General features: G+C 40.6%; 2 protein-coding genes across 3 annotated transcripts in view; one reads left to right on the top strand and one right to left on the bottom strand.

Moving 5' to 3' along the window:
- The window catches only part of TBCD (tubulin folding cofactor D), a 382,417-nt gene that overhangs the window by 22,218 nt on the left and 341,016 nt on the right, over positions 1-19,183 (top strand). For both annotated transcript variants that reach the window (XM_053960716.1, XM_053960715.1), the window contains exon 14: positions 2,218-2,312. In XM_053960716.1, the coding sequence (XP_053816691.1) occupies positions 2,218-2,312 (95 nt within the window). The remainder of the gene's footprint in view (positions 1-2,217; positions 2,313-19,183) is intronic.
- ZNF750 (zinc finger protein 750) lies at positions 4,588-12,811 on the bottom strand. The gene is made up of 3 exons (XM_053960718.1): positions 12,763-12,811; positions 6,671-8,300; positions 4,588-6,253 (listed from the first exon to the last, which is right to left on the bottom strand). The coding sequence occupies exons 2-3, from the start codon at positions 8,089-8,091 to the stop codon at positions 5,548-5,550; spliced, it is 2,127 nt and encodes a 708-aa protein (XP_053816693.1). The 5' UTR covers positions 8,092-8,300; positions 12,763-12,811; the 3' UTR covers positions 4,588-5,547.

Here is a 19,183-nt window from a genome sequence, read left to right as displayed (position 1 = left end):
ACTTTGGTGTTGGATGTCATGGCTTTGCGTTCCTGTAGAGCATGTAAAGTCATTAAACAAAAAATTAAACAAGTATCATGGGCTTTTGTTTAATACCAAATTGTTCATCACAGCTGCATGGAGTACCTGAAGTCTAAACGAGTGGTTTAGGGCAAGCCAGTAACAAAGAGAGTTTCTTTATTGGCAAGAAATGCTGGTCATGAGCAGTTTGTTACTCAGATGTCCCCAGTTTTAAAAAGTATTTTCACTTTGGTTGTGAGCACAAATAAAGGATGCCAGCTCAAAGGATAACACATTAGAAAAAAAGAAGGTATAAAGTCTGAAAGACCTGCAAGGAAAGTATCCACTTAGATGATCCCTCACTGTGTTACTGGGATTAATTTAAGAGGTGCTGCTGATCTCAATTATCCCTGGAGCTTCAAAGACCTGTACTCACTGTGTTTTCTTTCCTTGTTTTTCCAGTCATAGGGATGAGTAATTCAACTAGTAATTGAGTGACCTGCTTTCTTCAGAAACACCTGGGAACAAATGTAGGCAAGGACAGAGAGAACCTCTGTTGGATTCTTTGCACTAAATATCTAGTGACCAAAACAGCAATAAATCAGTTGTTCATCAGAGGCACTCTGTTACACCTCTTGGGATAAGAAGAAAGGATTTGTTCTATGTAGACATATCAAAGGCAAGAGCCAGGGAAGAAATAAGTGATGATTTTTTACAGTGTAGTGAGATTGTCAGCACAGTTCCACTGGGGTATGAGCCTTGTGTTGTTCAACATACACATAAAGAAACCTGGAAAGAAGGGGACTGAGGGGCTGAGGAAACCAGCTGATATTCCAAGTTGATTTAATGTAGTGAGAGCTAAAATTGACAGGAAGGAAAGTGTTACAGAAGCCCAGGTGAAGTACTGTGACAGTAAATGTCATGTAAAATATAATGTCTAATGCATGCAAACTGATGTACTTGGGGCAAAATGCTGCTCACTGTCAAACCCCTGGAAGCCACTGATCTGTCAGATGCATCAGGGGAGCGCTCAGCAGCTGCCAGGGCAAACAAGACAGATGTAATGTTGGAAATTATTAGGAAAGGAAGAGAGAAAACAAAATCACTGAGAAGTGGTTTAACTGATGGAGCTTTTTACAGGTGGGAAGGAGAAGTGGAAGGGGGTGATTTGCTGTATCTCCACTGTAAATAGGCCAGCAGGAGGGAGAGCGAGCGGCTGGTTACGATTCACTCTCTCCTTGGTGCCAGAGCAGGGAAGCAGCAGGAAGTGCATTTCCACACAATTATAATTAACCAGTGGAAGTCATTGCCACGGGATGTTATGGGAGCCAAAAGTGTAAAGGGAGTTCAAAAAGGGATTATACAAATTAATGGCAGAGAGTCCCTTCAGAGGTTATTAAATAATGAATCCGGCTCCAGCCTCTGGTTGAGCTGTCTCTGTGCTGCCAATTGCCAAAGCCAGGGGGGCAAGAAGGGGATGGGTGTCCTGCTTGTTTTTGGCTGAGCACCTGCTCTCAGAGGTGGTGTTGGGAGAGATGAAGTTTGGATATGACCTAGCCTGGCTCTCCAGCGTTTTCTTCTCCGATTCCTGCTCCCAGTGTAATAGAAAATGAACTCTGATCAGTTTCAATCCTGCAGCATGCCAGCTTTCCTCTTTTCACTCCATTATCTGCCAGCCCACTAAAAATTGTTTGCCATTTGGGTTTTTTTTGCTGAGTTCACTGCAAGTTTCTCTGGTTTATGTTTTCTAAAGGTGGATAAAAACCACTATTTCCTTACTTCATAAACTCTTGTAATGGGTTTGCTGGGAATTGCCATTTACACCTCTTTTGCAAGTTAAGGGCTGCATTTGGCACTAAACCCATTAGTTATTTTGGGTATGTTCTGTAAATCTTTTGCCCATGTACTAGGAAGTTGTTTTCCTTTTCTCTATGAGTTTCTGGTATTGAATCTTCTGTATTGAGTTACATTTATAGTCATAAATAAGTTTTTTGCTTATTTAATTATAATTTATAGCACCATTTATTTTGCATTAATGGGAAGGAAAACATGTTCAACTTGTCATTCTTCTGTTTTACAAGTCCACTGATATCAACAACACAATAAGGACATGCTGGGTTGGATTAGGGCTCTTTTGAAATGTTAGGAATTCACCATAAAAAATGAAATCCTGAGAGGGAGGGCCAGTTTTAACAAAATCTTTTGTTCTTACATCAGTTTCCAGGAAACAGACAACGCGTGGCACGGGGGGTGCCTGGCCCTGGCTGAGCTGGGCAGGAGAGGATTGCTGCTCCCATCCAGAATCTCAGATGGTGAGTTGGACTTGCTGACTGTAAGTTCATGAAATAACAATTTATATTATTAGGCACCAAATGTGTGGCAACAGACTGGGATTTGCTCCTGTGTGTGTGCTGGGTGGTGACTGAAGTACTGAGTTCTACAGTAAAACATTTGCCCATGGGGATATTTAAGTCTAAAGCATTGGCTTGGGTGTGCCTTGTTTTATACTTAATAAATATTTCTTTCCAAAATGGAATTAATTTCTTGAGGTTTTCTTCTTTCTTCTTCTCTCCCGTGTTTCTTTGTACACTTGTATAAAACAATTCTGCATGTCTCCATATTGTGTCAGTGTCATTATTTAAGCAGAGTATATTAAATAATTGATGACTAACTTGCACTTTAAAGCCAGTAGCTTCTGCTGTTTGTTTATGGTTAAATTTCAAAGGCCAGTTTCATGTAATTTATACTTGAATTGTTTATGTTTTAAATGGGTTTTTGAAATAGCAGGATGGAAAGAAAAAGAACAGGGCAGAGGAATTGTTTCTTTGTGTGTTCTATAGTTATCAACATACATTGAATTAGAGAGATATTAATCTAATTTTGGTCAATGCCATACACAGTGGGAATGACAAAAGCACAATGTAGCAGTTGACATCCACCCTTGGGTGCTTTTACAGCAGTGGCCTGTTCTAGATGGTTCTTTGGATCCCATCTGGTGCTCCTGTGTTGAACAGAGAAGTTGAACACTAAATTTAAAAAATATTTCAAAGCTGGTGTTTCATACTAGTTAGGCAGGGTGCTAAATCTTTCCTAGTTTGAAGATGTGCTGTAAAATGTGGCATTCAATGCAGTTTATTACTCTGTCTCCATGGAAGGAGTTCATGTCCATTATAGCATGTGCTGCATGTGAGAAAGTTTGTGCAGCGAGCCTTCAGTTGGTTTCTCTTTTTTCATTACTTTTGCCCTCGCATGATAAAGGTGAAGCAGTTAAAAACCTTCCAGCTTACAGCTGGGGATTCATGAAAGGGAAATCCTGCAAAGGTAAATCTGCACTTCATTTCTCACAAAACCAAAATTGTATACTTCTGTCAGGGAATCTGGATAACCTCATGACACAGATTTTTATTTAATTTGAAGAAGGCAGATCAGATCACCACTGGAGCTGGCTTTTATAAATAATATTTGTATGGAGATGAGGGAGAATAAATCCTTGAATTCTGTGGAAGAAACACCAAAAAGTTTTTCTTCATTCACTTTAAATAAATTCAAATTACCAAGTGAAGAGATACATGAGATTTTTTTTTTTAATTGTGGATAATAACTGAAGCTTTCTGCTTTCAGAGGTGAGTGAGGCCCATAGTGTGAAGAGTGGCAGTGGTGACACATGACTCTGTAATTTCATGTTTGGAAATTAGGGATTTAGCAGCATCTGACCCTAAGATTGAAGCTTTAATCTTGGACTGGAAAGCAGCTCCTTCACTTTGTTCTGTCACGTGCTGATGTACAGCTCAATACCTCACACTGAGGTACTGAATGCCAACTGCTATTGGCATTTCAGCTAATTTGGCTTCTTATGCTACTGCATTGCCTTTTTTCAAACTCACATTGATATTTTTGCCTTTTGATAATGTCAGAGAAGCTTCTCTCTATGAAGGATTAAATTAAAGACCAGCATATCTTTTTTTGTTCCTTACCTCAGGAACTGAAGTTCTGTCCTTTACTATTTAATTACTAAACTTGTCACAATGCTCTGTCTGAGTTGTTGGCTCAAAGCAGCACAGCACAAAACATGAGTTAAAAAAATTCTGGGAATTCTGCATTGTGCTGAATGCAGCTCCACTTCCTTGAAAAGGTTTACACCTATTAGTGATGTTCAGGCAGGTGAGGGTGCCCCTCACCTGAGTAATGATCAATGAGAAATGTATACTTGTGGGTTTATGGGAATAATTCTTGTTCTGGGTTTGTTCTCCTTACACTGTGCAAATTTACACAGGGATAGCCTTGTTTTAGTTGAACTTTTGCAGCAGTTTGGACAAGCTGGGCAGCTGCTTTAAGGCAGGGGGAATTCTGAGCTTCATTATTTGGAATTAAAATATGGATGAATTAATCTGCGTAATAAATTTCCACCACTGAGGAAAGCTCCTTTTCTTTGGAATTGTTTGGAATTGATTTTGTCCCAAAATTCTGCTTGCCAATTGAAAATTTAACTAGCAACTTCTTGCTAATTGTTCTTCAATATAGATAGTGTAGTAAATATATTTGTGTTCATTAATGACTTTCCATATATTGTAAGTACAGATCACAAGATTTATTTGAAAAATTGCCAGTTTATATACACAGATATAGAAGTAGGAAATAGTTTTATGGCTGTATGTAGAAGGACACAGAAACTGATACTGAGTGATACACATGTACTGAACCAAGACCTTCCCCAGGAGAGTTTGCCTCAGGTGAAATAAATTATATAAATAACTTTTTAGGCCTGGAGTTTGAAGGTTGCCCAGTGTCTGTCTCACCTCAGCAAAGCAGGCACCTGGATTGCTTAGTTCTTCATATTTTCAGTGTTGTTTTCATAGCCATTTACTTAAAGTTGAACATAAACTGCATTTATTAAAGCTGTGCAGGCTTTCTTTGGTTTGACGTGAATCTTGGTCTCAGTCAGTGCGAGAAGAGGTCGCTTACACAGGGTTTGGGGCAGTTTATTTAAAGTGGCCTCTGCCTCTGAGTAACTAAATTTGGTCTGTTCTTCTCTCTTAGGGCAGAATGGCAAAGTGCATCCATAGACAGAGCAGTTTTTACAGTATATTCTAAAAAGCCAGTTTTAATCTTAAGCTTGTTTAAACTACTGCACAGTGACATTAAAAGGTTTTCCAAGGAAAAAGACCAAAAAACCCCCCTATTAGACAAAGTTAAGGCTGGAAAAAGAGACTATGACAGTATGTTATTGAGCAATATTGTTTCTAGAGCTTAAACGTCTTTTAAGAAAAGAAATTGTAAAAGTTATTTTACATCATACAATTGCAAAAACCCCTTGAAGATTCATCTAATTTACTTTGGCTTTAGTAACGAATGCAAAAGTTCACTCATCAAAACCTGAGCTTGTACAAGGCAAAGTTCAATTACTTAAAAATATTAATATAAAATTATGAACATTATTTACAATGGAGAGACTGAATGTATCTTGTCATGGGCCAAGCCCAATGAGTGAGGGTTTGTAGAAATTTCACGGTGATGCTGGTGACCAGAAACTCACTGGAAGGAGGAGAATTAGGACACTCTTGTTCTCTTCCTTAAAGTGAAGACTCTGCTGCAGTCATTGGGCCTGACCCTCTTAGCACCTTGCTGGGATTTCATGGATTCTTTTTGGTTTGTCCTTTTTTGTCCTTTCCCCTTTGGGTTGCACGGAGCATCCTGAGTATGGGAAGCGGGCTCTGCGGGCGCGGCGTGCCCGTCCTGCGCGCCGTGCCCGTCGCCGTCCAGCCGGGCCGCGCCGGGGCTGTAGGCGGCCAGCTGGCACAGAGCCACGGCCGCCGTCTGCTTTTGCTCATCGCAGCTCTCCATGAGCCCCAAGTCTGCAGCCTCGCCACGCTGGGCTGCGAAGGGTTTGTCGCAGGCACTGCTGCTGGGGTTCTTGGGGACGCACGGCTCCGCTCCGGAGCTCTCCTTCTCGGCATTCGGAGCAGCGGCGGTGTTATCGTGGGACGGGCTGTGGAAGGACGTTTTCAGGCTGGCTGTGTTACAGGAATCCTTCACTGAGAGGTTCAGGGGCATGTCCTGCATTTCCAGGAAGCTCTGCCTGTCTGTTTTGGATGGGGTTTTGTACATGTGCTCATGAGTAGGTCCTGTGCTTGTGTCGGGCTTTTTTGAAAGATTGAGGGGACCTATCCCTGTGTCTTCTTCCGTGTTGGACAGTGAGCCCGCGTTGTTCTGACCATCAGTCTGTGTGTGTGAGTCTTCATCAGTGACATTGATGCTGAAAGAAACGAGGAGAAAAGAGAATTTACTATCCATTGTTCTTTTCAACTGGGGCTGAGGAGGTGGGCAGGAAGAGGAAAAATTCTAGACTTCTAGGCTAGAAGTCCAACAATTCTGTTGTTTCTCCTTTAAATCCCCAAATCCCTTTCACCATACTCATCACTGAAATGGAAGTAATTCCCTGAAGTACTCAAGCACCTTGGAAGTTCACAAACACGGTGGAAATTCCTGGTACATTTCAGGAGAATGAATGAATGCTCACTGTAGCACCTTTGTGCTTTGCACAGTTAGTACAGAACATATTAACTCACTGCTGTAAATCTAAATATATCTAACAAGTATTGTATGAAATGTGCCCATTCGTCTTTGCGTGCCCTTGGTAAACCTGACAAGAATTTGCAAAGTGTTATTTTACCTGTTAGGCGAATCCCCTCTCTCCTGCTGTGCCTGCACGCCTTGAAGGGAAGGCGGTTGGTCCGTGCTTTTTCTCACAGGTCTGAAGGCTGTGAAGTTTTCTTCTGACTGGTCATACTTGCCCAGGGATGTGGACGATGACTTGTTGGAGAGGTCAAACAAACCCTCGCACGTGTGGCTTGTCTGGGTGAAGTTGGTGGGGCTGGGTCTGCCGGGGGAGCCTGTTGCTGCGCTTCCCGCGAGAGGGCTCATTTTGGCATTCTCTCTTTCGTTTTGGTCATCCTTAGCGTTACCTTTGGCGTGCAATAACGTCATTTCTTTTTCATAATCTGCTTGTTTTTTATGTGAACTTAGAGGGTATTGTTGGGAAGGGCTTAAAGATGCTGGGTACAGCAAGGTGGTTTCTTCCATCAGATGAGAGTTTTGATCCCTGTTAATACCAGCTACGTGTGAAAATCTGTAAAATGGAGGATCTGTTGGCCTACAAAATCCATATGGTATCGGTGGAGTGGAGTGGTACTGTTGGAATAACCGATAGTGTTCATATGCTGATGGATTTAGGGGTTTTGCAAGTGGCCCAGGGTGGGGAAGAAAGTGTCTCTGATCTTGTGTTCCATAGACAGAGAGAGCAGAGCTTTCACACTCTGCGTTACCTGGGAGCAGGTAAGGTGTGTAGATAGCAAGCCGGTGCTCATAGAAATGGGGTGAGTACTCGGGAATCATTGGTTGCATGTAAGGTGAAATGGAGCCAAAGCCTTTCGTGGGAGCAACTTTGTGTGGAAATTCTGGGAGGAAAGAACCTGCCTTCCACGGGTGAGCTGGTGCGTGAAACGCAGACTTGGTGTGGAAAGAACTTTTGTTAGAGAGGGAGAGGATTTCAGATGCCTCAGTGATTTCCGGGCCTTTGCTGTCTCGGTGTTCTCCGACGGGAACGAAGGCCGAGGGCCTGACCATGCCCTCCATTAGGGGCTGCACGCCGATGGCGCCTTCTGCTGCGGAGCTGGCAGGGCTTAATTCCTTCGGGATCGCAGGTTTCTGTCCTTGAATTGCGGCGTTTGTTGCCTGGTTTTGTAACTCAACATTTTCCTTGGCATCTTCTTTTGTGAAAGGATATTGAGGCTTTGAATCGAGGCTTGACAGTCCGTTTGTGATAGATTTAGAAGAAGTTGGTTTGACGGTAGACTCCAGCTGGTTGACCTGTTTGGGCTCCAGGGAACTGCCCTTTGGACACTTGATGACGCGATCCTGCTCTGACACCAAAGTGATGGAGTTTTTGCAGAGGCCATACTTCATGTGGTTAAAGAGATGGGATTTCTCATTGCAAGTGAAGGGGCACTGGAAGCACTTGTACTTGAACGGCTTTCCCGGTGGTCTTGGGATGTAATGAGGCTTCTTGGGTTTACGTTCTTTGAGGAGACTCATTTTTTTTTCTGCTTTAAACAATTAAGTGTAATGGCTCTTTATAAAAACTTTCTTGTGGTTGGCTTCCCTCAGTTTTAGCCTCGTGATGTTTCCGGTTTTTCAGGTTTCTAGAATCCTTCTTCCCAGGTGAGGAGAAGCAGCCAGCTCCTGTGGTGTCTCAGGGAAGAGGGTGCCGGAAGACGAGGCTTTTGCCACTGGTAGTGCAGGAACTGAAACACAAAATTTAAAATGAGCTTCAGTGGAACATTGGAGCTAAACACAAAGAAGTGCCTTCTCTTAAGAGCATTCCCCCTCATACTGCATCTGTTCTGCTATCTGGGTATTTAAAAACGGAATAAAAAAGCTGGATGTCAGGCTGGAGTTAGATGGGCATTGACCTTTGGCATCCTCCCGCACCCAAACACAGTCACACAAGTGGCCTAATTTCCAGCAGCAGCACTTGTCACCTGCCTGTGCTGCCGGCTCAGGGGAGTTCTCTTTGAAAGCAGGAGGAGCATTCATTGAGAAGATGAAAGTAGAAATCCAGGCGGAGCTGTTGAGAGAGGAGTGGAGTGGGTGGGATGGGAAGAGGCAGGTCCTGGCAGGGGCTGGATGTGGGGCGAGCCTGTCGGGCCGGTCCGGGAGAGCGAGGAGGGAATTTCCTGCTGTGGTGACACAAGGGTGGGGTGGATGGGTCGCTCTTGGGCGGCTGACTGGGCTCTTTCTGAGACTGACCAACCCCTCTCTTCACTGGTGTGGCGTTTCCCAACAGCCCGATCTCAATGGATACCTCAAAAGTGCCCAATCTCTCGAAGGATAAAACCACACCGATTTTCTTCCTCTTCCTAATTCAATTAAGAGAAATGAGCGCTGCAGTGTCTGACTAATGGAATCCTCTGCCTGATAAACACATCTCCCATCCTGCTGCGTCGCTCCTCACAGTTTGCACACAGTTAACACGGGCACCCGAGTGTATTAACTCGGGGGGAAAAGTGTCTGGCAGTAACTGATTTGTAGGGGAAGGATCTATCTCTGCCTTTCTTTGGAAAAACGAAGGTTGTGGATACTTTATCCAGCCCAGTGATTCGCTGGGTAGATAAGTCGGGAGGGCTTGTACCGGCTTGTTCCATTATGTTCACTGATTCTGAAGGCGTGAGAAACTCTCGGAGTCAAGTTCTCATGATTTTATAGGATGTGTTATGGCAGAGATCTAAAAACTGATGATTTCATCATGAACTACAAGCATCATTATCAAAATGATGACTGTTGCAAAACCACGTACTGTATCTATTGTGTTACCCGAAACTACAGGAATACTAATTGGAAGAGTGACGAGATAGCTCCATTTTTTTTTAAAAAAAAAAGCTTTTTACATAGAAGTTTGAATTAGTAGTATTAAAATACTAAGTTTATGAAAAGAATTGCTGGTAATTATGTGCTGTGAGATTTTAGTTCAAGTAGAGATGTTTTGCATTTCTTAAATCAGAGATTATTTAACAGAAAATGACAGGCAACACACATGATGAAAACTGAAGGGAAAGCTACAGAATTGCTGCTTGGCTCATCAGGTATAGTAATTCTAGCAAATTGTATTAAATGTTGTTTCTGATGCAATAGAAGTATTAATTTTGTTAAAATAGTCATTGTGAAGGCACCCTTAAAAATGCAAAGCTGCTCTGCAAGTAGAAAAAAATGATCAAGCTTTTTCCTAAAATTAACAAGTGATTAAATGTGCTTCAGATTAATGAAAAAGGAATTTCTAGAGAAGTAGCTTTTTGTTTTTCAGGTTTTAATAAGATTGTTTGAGTTGGATGCTGATACTATAAGAGCAACGAGGAAAAATACATTAGCATGTTAAAGTCTCATCATTGGAGTATGGCTGAAATGGTAGTACAATAAATTTTTAAAAACAATATATTGTATTTTAAAATATTTTAAATAGCAATAGCATGCAATCCTTTGAAATAGTAAAAAGAATATTTTTACATGAAAAAATAAGTAAATGAAATATTGAGACAGGAGGAGAGGTCGAGATAGGGAACTGGGCTTTTTCTTCTGCCTTAAGTGAGCTTGTTGCACTTATTTTTAACTAATGATGTGTAACTAGCATGGAAAGTTTGTCATGGACTTGTTCAAGTCAGTTTGTACCTGTTGCTCTTTATATTTTCTTGGAAGTGCTTGTACTAATTATTCTTGAAAAAAGATATTGTTGTCAAAACTCCATTGCTTTCATAGGTAAAGCATTTATGATAACGTCTGAATCTGCATTCAGGTGCAGCATTTATAATAAAGGGATGGTAATTAGATTTCCTTGTTCTTCCAGCTTTCCTTTGCTTCATAATGAAAATTCCTGTGTGTCCTGTCCTCCCCCCTCTGACTTTGTACTTGGTATTTAGCTTTGATTCAAGTTATTCCTGTTGGACAGAGTATTAACTACCATTTCTTAACAAGATAAAATGCGTTGTTGCAGTTTTAATGTTAGAAATTTCAAGCCTTGGAGCTCCTCTGCCCTGGGTCCAGCAGGAGAGCATTCCAACAGCTTTTTATTTCTTTCTATTTAATTTGTTTTGATGGCTCCAGAACTTGCTGCTCTGACTTGGGAGGTGCAGAGAGCAGCTCATTTTAAAGGGTGTTTACCTTTCCTAAACTTAGGTCAGTGCCAGCCAGGTGAATGCTTTCTTTCTCTCTTTTACTATTTAATCCCTTTTTTCCCATGGTTTAAAAATGCCAGTAATAAAATATTTCCAAAGTTAGGCAAGTAGGATAATTCTTCCTCTGGTCCCTAAGACACAGGAGTGTCTGGCAGAGAGACATATTTTATTATTAAAAAGCATTAAAACTATTTGATCACACAGTCAAAAAGGACATTAATGGTTTAAAAGAGGTGTAACCAACTAAGACTATCCCTATATAAATAATGTTACTTACAGCTGTACAATGTATGTTTTGTGCTGCCAAAGTTAGAATTTAGTATTGGAAAGAAAATATCAAAATAAGTAGTTGCTTTTTCCTTTAACTTCAATGCCACCACTTGTGATATCTTTTAAAAATGGGGAAAAAAATCTCCAACAGCAGGATAATTTTTACATAACTTTGTTTTTTTAGATTGAGAATTTATTTCCTGTAGACCTGCTTGTAGAAATGCAGATGGTTATATATTATTATAATTCTCTAGTTCTGAAATGCAGTAGTGTTATTTATTTATATTTTTATTGAGAACAAGTTATTCAGATAATCTTGATTAAACTTGAGGTTATCTCAGTTGTTTGTTTTTGTCACTCGTAACCTCCTCATGGCTTTCGAACCTGTCGCCCTTTCCAGCCTGAGACTGACTGCTCCAAGTTTGCTTCCTTCTATTTTTAAAAGCAGCTTGTTGCTCCCTCCTTGTGTTTAACCTGTTGGCAGGTTCAGAAAACAGGAATGTAGTTGAACATTGTGTGTAAATATATAAACAAAAATTGTCCGTGGGGATAAGTGTGTACACACATATGCACATGTGGATTCATACACACACACAGATATGTGCATATAGATCTGTGCAGGTTGTTTTTTTAGGGTTTTAAGTAGTTTAAATTGTTTAAGATGCTCAGTTGATCAAAGAGGAAATTTCAAAATGTCTTTTATTACAAGCAGGGACAGTAATTACATTTCTTTTTAGGACACTGCTTCAGCAAAGTACGTAACAGCTGCTCATGCCCACCCCATTATTATAGCAGGCTCCTTCTGGTGATGTGGATCTCTCTGACCAGGAGGACTCACTGGGGTGGAACATTTTGAAGGACATACTATAATTAAAATATTGTGATGTGGCATTATTGCATAACCCAAGGACATGCCATTGTCACCTACCCAGGGTGTTGCAAGAACAAGATTTGTGAGTTTTATTCTAGCTGAGATTTTTCCAGAGATTAACCACCCCTCCCTTCTAAACTTCCAGGTCCTTGAAACTGAAAGATAAATTTTAACACAACTGATTGTTAATTAGGAGGAAACAGAGGTGAGAGGGGTGGGCAGGGAGGGCAATGTGTGTGTGAGGTGCAGACCCACGGGAACTGCTGTGTGTGTGTGTGTGTGTGTGTGTGTGTCCGTGTGCGAGAGAAGCTCCGAAACACAGATTAAACAACTCGCTAAGGCAGCATGGATAGGAAATAAAAATCTCTCTACATACCAAGCTAATAATCAGTTAATCGAATAATCAATGTCTTAATACACTCTAATTGACTAGAAAATAGAAAACAATCTGATCTTCTGCTAAATTTCCAAAAGGTGGAAAAATTAATAAATCAAAGCTGGAGCACATTATTCTCATACAAGCTTTTCAGATGAACCTGACGTGTCTCTAGGAAGCAGAGCTGGCACAGCAAACACAGCAATTTTAAGCAATACAGCTTTTTGTCATACTTCAGTATATTAACTCCCCAAATTAAAAAAAAAAAAAATCAAAGGTGTTGAAAACCCTTTGCACCAACAAGAGTTAATTATTGTAAAAACTTTTAAGAGTTAGGTTTTCTCTCAGACTGAAATATTCCCCTCTCCTATTGAAACTTTCTGCTGAAATCCGAGACCGGTGCCGTGAGTGCACCTGCTGGAGTAACCCTGGCTGCTGGGACAGCTGGGAACTGAGCACCTCAGATTTCCTCCTTACTCTGAGCCGATTTTATGGAAAGAAATGCTCTAAAGCAGTGTACTCACCGGGCACTGGGGTGTCCGAGAGCCGCCGGGCGGGCGCTGCGCTGGAGCTGTCACTGCTGGGAGAGCAGTACCTGTTCTCTGCTGAGCCCTGAGTGAAACTGCAGGAGGCTGTTCCAGGGGAGGGACCTGAGCGTGTAGGAGTTGAGCCCTCGGGGTGTAGAGATGCACCTGATATTACTCCAGCCTGCAGCTACGATTCATTTGTTTGCGTCCACCGCTCTCATTGAGCATTACCTCAGCATCTCCTATCGAAGGCAGCTCCCGTCGCTCCGTGCCCTCCAACAACCAAGTTTTGCTCTCAGCTCTGGTGGCTGTTCCCTTTACAGTGTGGGGTCAGAAGTGGCTTAGTTAACGCTGAGGATATTTAAGTTTTCTACAAGTGACTCGTGGGCAGCAGAACTGACTGTACGCAGGGGGTAGCAAAGCTTAGAAAATAATTTTGGTCATTTATTAGAGACTGACTTTTTTATTGAATGCCTTTGTAGCTTTAATATTCTTGCTCTTTTTTTTTTTCCTCCCCCCTCTTCATTTTTATTTAAATTTTTGTCCTTCATGAGTCTCCTTTCTGAAGGCGGGACTGAACTAACTCCAAGCTTGCTTGCCACAGGAACCTGCCAAAGCTTGTCTATAATCGACAGCCAAATGTACAGGTCCTGGAAAGGGAAAGGAGTCACTGCAGGGAGGATTGATTGTCATGGCTCTGTGTTTGCTCAGGACCTGTGAAATCCAGCAGTGAAATGGGAAAGTCAACTGCTCTCCCACTGCTAAGTGTTGGGGCTGGCTTTTACTTGTGCTTTTTGTTAGAGTTTGTAAATGACAAATTTCTGGGTGCGTGTGCCAGTCACTGGTGGCTGAGCTGCTCAGTGAAATGATTTCCTCTCACACATGGGCTGGCACAAGATTCATATTTTGATACCTGTAGCTCTGTCTGAAAACCACTCATGTTAATGCATAAGCAAAGGGGCTTTTGGCTACTAATTCCAGTGTTCCAGAGATGTTAAAACCTCTGTTCAAAACTGAACATGAGAACCCTCTTGTTTCACCCACTGCTGTGTAGATAAGACAGCTGCAGATTACTGAAACTTTAAATGTACGATGGATTTTATGGTTAGCAAAAGTAAGATTTTTTGGAATGAACGTTATTAAGGAAATTGTCAGGACAAAACCTGTTTAGAAAGTGGACTAAAGTTGTTTGGAAATCAGTCTTTAAAGTCTTGAAAATCAGTCTTTTAAGACACTTTAAAGCAGTGTCTTAAAAATAATTTTAAAGGTGTTGCCTTTGGTTTGGTGGAATTATTTACAGACTTCTACTTCCCTATGTGGGTATGCTGGTCACCATGCTTCCTCTTGCTGGGCTGGTGTAACTTGTGGAAAAAAAAAAAATTCAAATTATAAACAATCACTAATTTTAAGGTAGAAGAATGGCTCTTGTGGTATGTTTTATTTTTTCCCTTAGTTATTTTTTTATTATTATGTTTCTATAATGCAGCATAGCAGTGTAAAAGTGATATATATATAACACCATGCTTCCTCTTGCTGGGCTGGTGTAACTTTTTGAAAATAAAATTCAAACTATAAGCAATCAGTAATTTTAAGGTAGAATAGTGGCTCCTGTGGTATGTTTTATTTTTTCTCTTAGTTATTTTTTTATTATTATGTTTCTGTAATGCAGCGTAGCAATGTAAAAGTGATATATATATATATATATATAAGTGTATATATATATATACTTTTCTGGTATATTTTATTTTTTTCCTTAGTTATTTATTATTGTTATGTTTCTGTAATGCATAGCAGTATAAAATGTGTAATATTACTGTCACTTTATCCTCCAGTTGTTTGTAAATCCTTTGGATTAAGATGGGATAAATTCTTCCATTTAATTGTAAAATATTTTGAATAAAAATTTGTGTATTGGAAATTTCTAAGGGAAAAAGGGAGAAAGACTGTATTCAGAAACATCTCTGGAAGAAAAATTCAATTTGTGGCATCTAGAGGAAGCTGTTGGACTCCCTCAATAGAGCTGAGTGGACTGGCATAAGAGACAGAACTGGAACTTTGATTTTATTTTATTTTTTTTAACTTCTCCCCATTGCCTGACCTTGGATTTGGAGGGGAGATGTGATTTCTAGTTGCTGCACTGCCCCACAGAAAATGTTTTAAAGCCAGCTGCTTCCTGCAGGTGTTGTTATCCATCAGGTCAGTGAAATCAGCTGCAAGCCAAGTAGAACTGGAAGAAAAAGAACAGCCATGTAAATTCTCCTTTGCTTGGGGCTTGGGTGATGTTAAAAACCCAGACCTGGGGGAGGAGATTCACTGTGGACCCCAGAACAGGACCACGAGAGCTCCTGTTTGTGCAGACCTGGAGAAATACTAAATCATTATTGCAGAGATGTTGTTTCCACACTTGTTTTTAACTCACTCAATCACATCCTCTCCTGTCAGTGACCCCAGTCCCCTCTTGGAAACACCTTTTTCATTTACCTGAGCACAGGTCAGATTAATTAAGAGCACCAGGACTGACATAATAAAATTTGGATTTATTGATATGTTTCTGCCAAGTTGCCTTTTTTTTTTTAATGTGGTGATTTTTCTGTCTCTGTGGGGCTGAAGCTTTGGGTTTTTATCTTCTTTGGTGTAGAATATACTTATTTATTCTAGTTTTTTTTTTTTAATTCAGTATTAAGTAAGTGTTGTTTAGCTGTAGCTGAATTTCATGGGTTTAATTACTGTAGCGTAATTCTGTCATTCTCTACATGTTACAAACTTCCTTGAATGTGCTTTTATATGATTTTTTTTTGCTCAGCTTTAGCACTAAACAGAAAACAAACTTGTTTTCTGTTGGTGCTAAAGTTTTCTGTTTAGTGCTGTTTAGTGTAATCTGTCAGTTGCAGAAACTCTGCATCCAGATGGGGTAAATTTAACCTAATCTAGGTACACCTCTCATTTCTGCTTTCCCCTTCAGAATTGCATTCCCTGGATGTATCAGTGTGTGCCAGGTGTTGCTCCAGTCAGTTATCACCTCCACGTGAATCAGAGAGTTCTTGCCCTTCTGCTCTGATGCCAGGACTGGCCCTGCTGGGTGCCCTCAGGACTCCAGTGCTGCTCCCAGGGGGTGGCCACTGCTTTTCCATCACCAGTAATTTTTCCAGGTCTTTGCAGAGGTGCCTTGCCAATCTGTGAGCTCATTAGTTATTCCAGGAGAGCAGATGATCCCAGGTAAATGTGGGTGCTGGTGCACATGGTGAAGCTTAGCTTCCCACATACAGGAAATGCCTTGGAACTGGAATGTTCACCTGTGTCACCTTAGTTGTGTCTGGATTTGTGGCTTTGAACTAAGAAAGTCCTTTTTTCTCTCTGGGATCACTGGAAACAGTTATCAAAGGATTTGTAAGTCTTTTGGATTAAGATGGGATCAATTCTTCCATTTGGTTGTAAAATATTTTGAACTAAAATTTGTGCATTAGAAATTCCTAAGGGAAAAAGGGCTCTCAGCATGTTTGGGCTGGGCTGTTCCACACCATTCCCAGAAGGGGGCAAATGGATGTGAATGTAATTGCTGAAACTCACACCGTGCCCCGAAACATGACGTGATTCTCCTACAATATTCTCATAATTATTTTTTTCTATCCCATATGAATAGTTATTACTCTTAATGCTTTTTGAATAACACCTTTGAAATGTGCCTTTGTTTTTCCTAACAATCCAGTCCCTGACTCCAGAGATAGGTCTGGGCAGATTACCGTGCTGGTGCTTGGGAGCCACTTGTTCAGGATTACTGGAGCAAATTACTTGTATGGGAAAAGAATAAAAGCTCAGCAGTTAATAGCAACTGCAGATCCCATTTTTAGATATTTATTGTGGCCTGTGCTGTTTGGTCTGGAGCTAGGATGATCTTGCTTTGGGTTCCCACCCTCGCCCTTGGGCAGTGAAACATCTTGGGGGAAGTGGGAAACAGCAGGAATTGGGAGTGTAGGCAAAGGGATGAACTGTTTATAAGGGAGGGTTTTTAATGGTGACTCTTCTCCCTGTCAGTCATTCTCACAGGGATGCAAAATGCACCTTCAGCTTCTGCTTCATGCTCTGGTTACAATTCTCTTCCCAAATGTATTCTTGTAAAAGTGATTTTCGTGCTGAATATTTTTTTTCCTTTTCTGCTTTAATTTCAAAGCTTCCACCAGAGATTCTGAGCCAGTTTCTTGCCTCCATGATAGTTTTTCTGATAGAATCCAGCAGCAGGATCTGAGTTGTGCCATGTGCAGTTCCAGGGTATATAAAATCACTTCTCTTTGATCCATACCTGGCATGGGGCTGCTGTGATGCTGCTCTCACCAGAGAGCAGGGAGGTATAGAACAAATACTCAGACTCAACATATTTTTAGCTTTCAGTTATTTTCTGAAACATGCCAAATTTTATAAATATTTATATGATTAATATATATTGTTTTCCATTTCAATACATTTTTAAAGTGGGGAATGTAAACCAGCAAATACAACCTGATGTTTTATTTTATTTCATTGAAAAATCCTGATGCTGCAGTTCATGAGCTGCAGCTTGGCTGTTATGGTTTTGCATTCAAAGTTACATGTCACTATTCAGCTGTAAAATTTCAGTTGTTATTAGAAGGGATCATACAGCTTAATTTGCATGTGGGAGAAACCTTTTTAACAAAATAGCCTGAAGTTAACTAAAATCTCATGATCTGATGATGGATTTGTGTGCCATTCTACATTTGGAATTGCAGCACCCCAAAATTAAGTAATTAAATATTCCTTACTCTATAGTGTATGCTAGAACCAAAAACCTACATTTCAGTGTGGTTTCAGTATGATTTCACAGCTTTTGTTTTGTGCTGTATTTGTGGTTTTGTAGGCTTCAGACTATTATTTATAGGGTTTTTTTTTTATTTAAGTGGGTGGGGATAAATACTAAACAAACAAGAGAATCCTAGTTTACTTGAATTTCTGGTTTGCTTGTGAAAGGACGTTATTAAAATTTCTCTTGATGACAGCAGAGTATAAACTTTCTAGCTAATAAGGTGTGTCATGTAGAGGAACATGAACCTTCCTGGGCGTTCTTAACGTCTTGGTGGTGAGCTGAAGAATGTTCTGGTGTCACTGTCAAGGACTTGCTGAGCTCTGAGCTGTCTGTGCTGAAAGCCAGGGACAATCTCTCAAATGTGATCTGCATTGGTGTTTCACCAGGAAATAATGCTCACTGTGCATATTGTGATCCTGTTTCTGCTCTAAAATCACATATGTGTAAAGTGAAGGTTGAAAACATTTGCATCACTGAGGAGTAAGAAAAGGAAACCAGGGAAAGCAGATTGGAAGAGCCCTGTGGTTACACTTTCAGTGAATTTGTGCTTGTTTTGGGAGGATTCCAGCAAGGAAGACGTTACTTTTAATCTTCCTGCTTTCTTAAATACCCTTATCCATTCACGAGGAATAGACTGGGGTAGTCCAACAGTCCCTTGCTCCTTTTTAAACTGTGGCAACAATAAAATCAGCATTTGAATAGAAGGAAATAATGCTGGTGGGATCCGGGGATAATGGAACATTCAGGAGTCTGGTGGGTCAGTACAACTGATCTGAATCTGGAATTTGATTTTTCTTTTTTAGTGCCAGAATAAATGAAAAGTAGTAATAAAGAGTGAAAAGTGTGCAGAACCATGCTAAACTTCTTCAGTTCATAAGTTCCCTTCAGAATAAAAGGAGCATGAAGAAACTGTAAGAAGGAAATAGGGGCACGTTTGAGAGGGACTTGGCAGGTTATGGTATCATGGGATTCCATGACAAAATCATGATGCTTTTTACATTTGCAGAGAGGTCACACACAACTCTACCAGTATCCAAAAAGAGATGGGCTTAGGGACATATTTGTGAGCTTTTTCTGCTGAATGGTAAGCTCTTGGTTTAAATAGGAAAATGTTTGCTCTCTGTTTTGAAGATATCCCATTGTCAGGTGTATTTTTGGTGAAAAGTTGTTGGTGGTTTTTTTTTTTGTTTTGTTTTGTTTTTGTGTTTGGTTTTTTTTTTAAGGTTTTTTTTTTTTTTTTCTCGAAATGAGGTCTCTGGTTCTGTCAGAGGGTTTCAAATGAACCCAGCCAGTCTCAGTAGCAGATGCTACAGCTTTGAAGTACATCTGTGTACATGTGACTGCTGTATCTGTGACTTTAAAATTCCCTCAGCTTTTTGTGCCTTGTTGATTTTCTACCTTTTCAACCTTGTTGATTTTCTATTTTTAATTTTTTCTTGTTAATTTGGTTAGAATGGATATGTGCTCTGGCGTAGTACCCAGTTGTCTGTTCCTGGTACAGAGAAAGTTTGATAAGGTGCTGTTAGGGAGAAAAGATTGGATTCCTGTGTATTTTGTCTTTTTATCTGAGAGTAGAGGGAATGGTGCTTACTGATAATTATA

Source organism: Vidua chalybeata, chromosome 19, assembly GCF_026979565.1.
Source record: "Vidua chalybeata isolate OUT-0048 chromosome 19, bVidCha1 merged haplotype, whole genome shotgun sequence".
Taxonomy (NCBI): Eukaryota; Metazoa; Chordata; class Aves; order Passeriformes; family Viduidae; genus Vidua; species Vidua chalybeata.
Note: the sequence above shows the minus strand (reverse complement) of the source record. Positions and strands in the feature narration are given on the sequence as shown.

Coding starts and splice junctions, on each gene's coding strand:
- ZNF750 (XM_053960718.1), bottom strand. CDS start 8,091: ATGAGTCTCCTCAAAGAACGTAAACCCAAGAAGCCTCATTACATCCCA. Junction 6,254..6,670: donor AGAGGGGATTCGCCTAACAG/GTAAAATAACAC, acceptor CGTTTCTTTCAG/CATCAATGTCACTGATGAAG.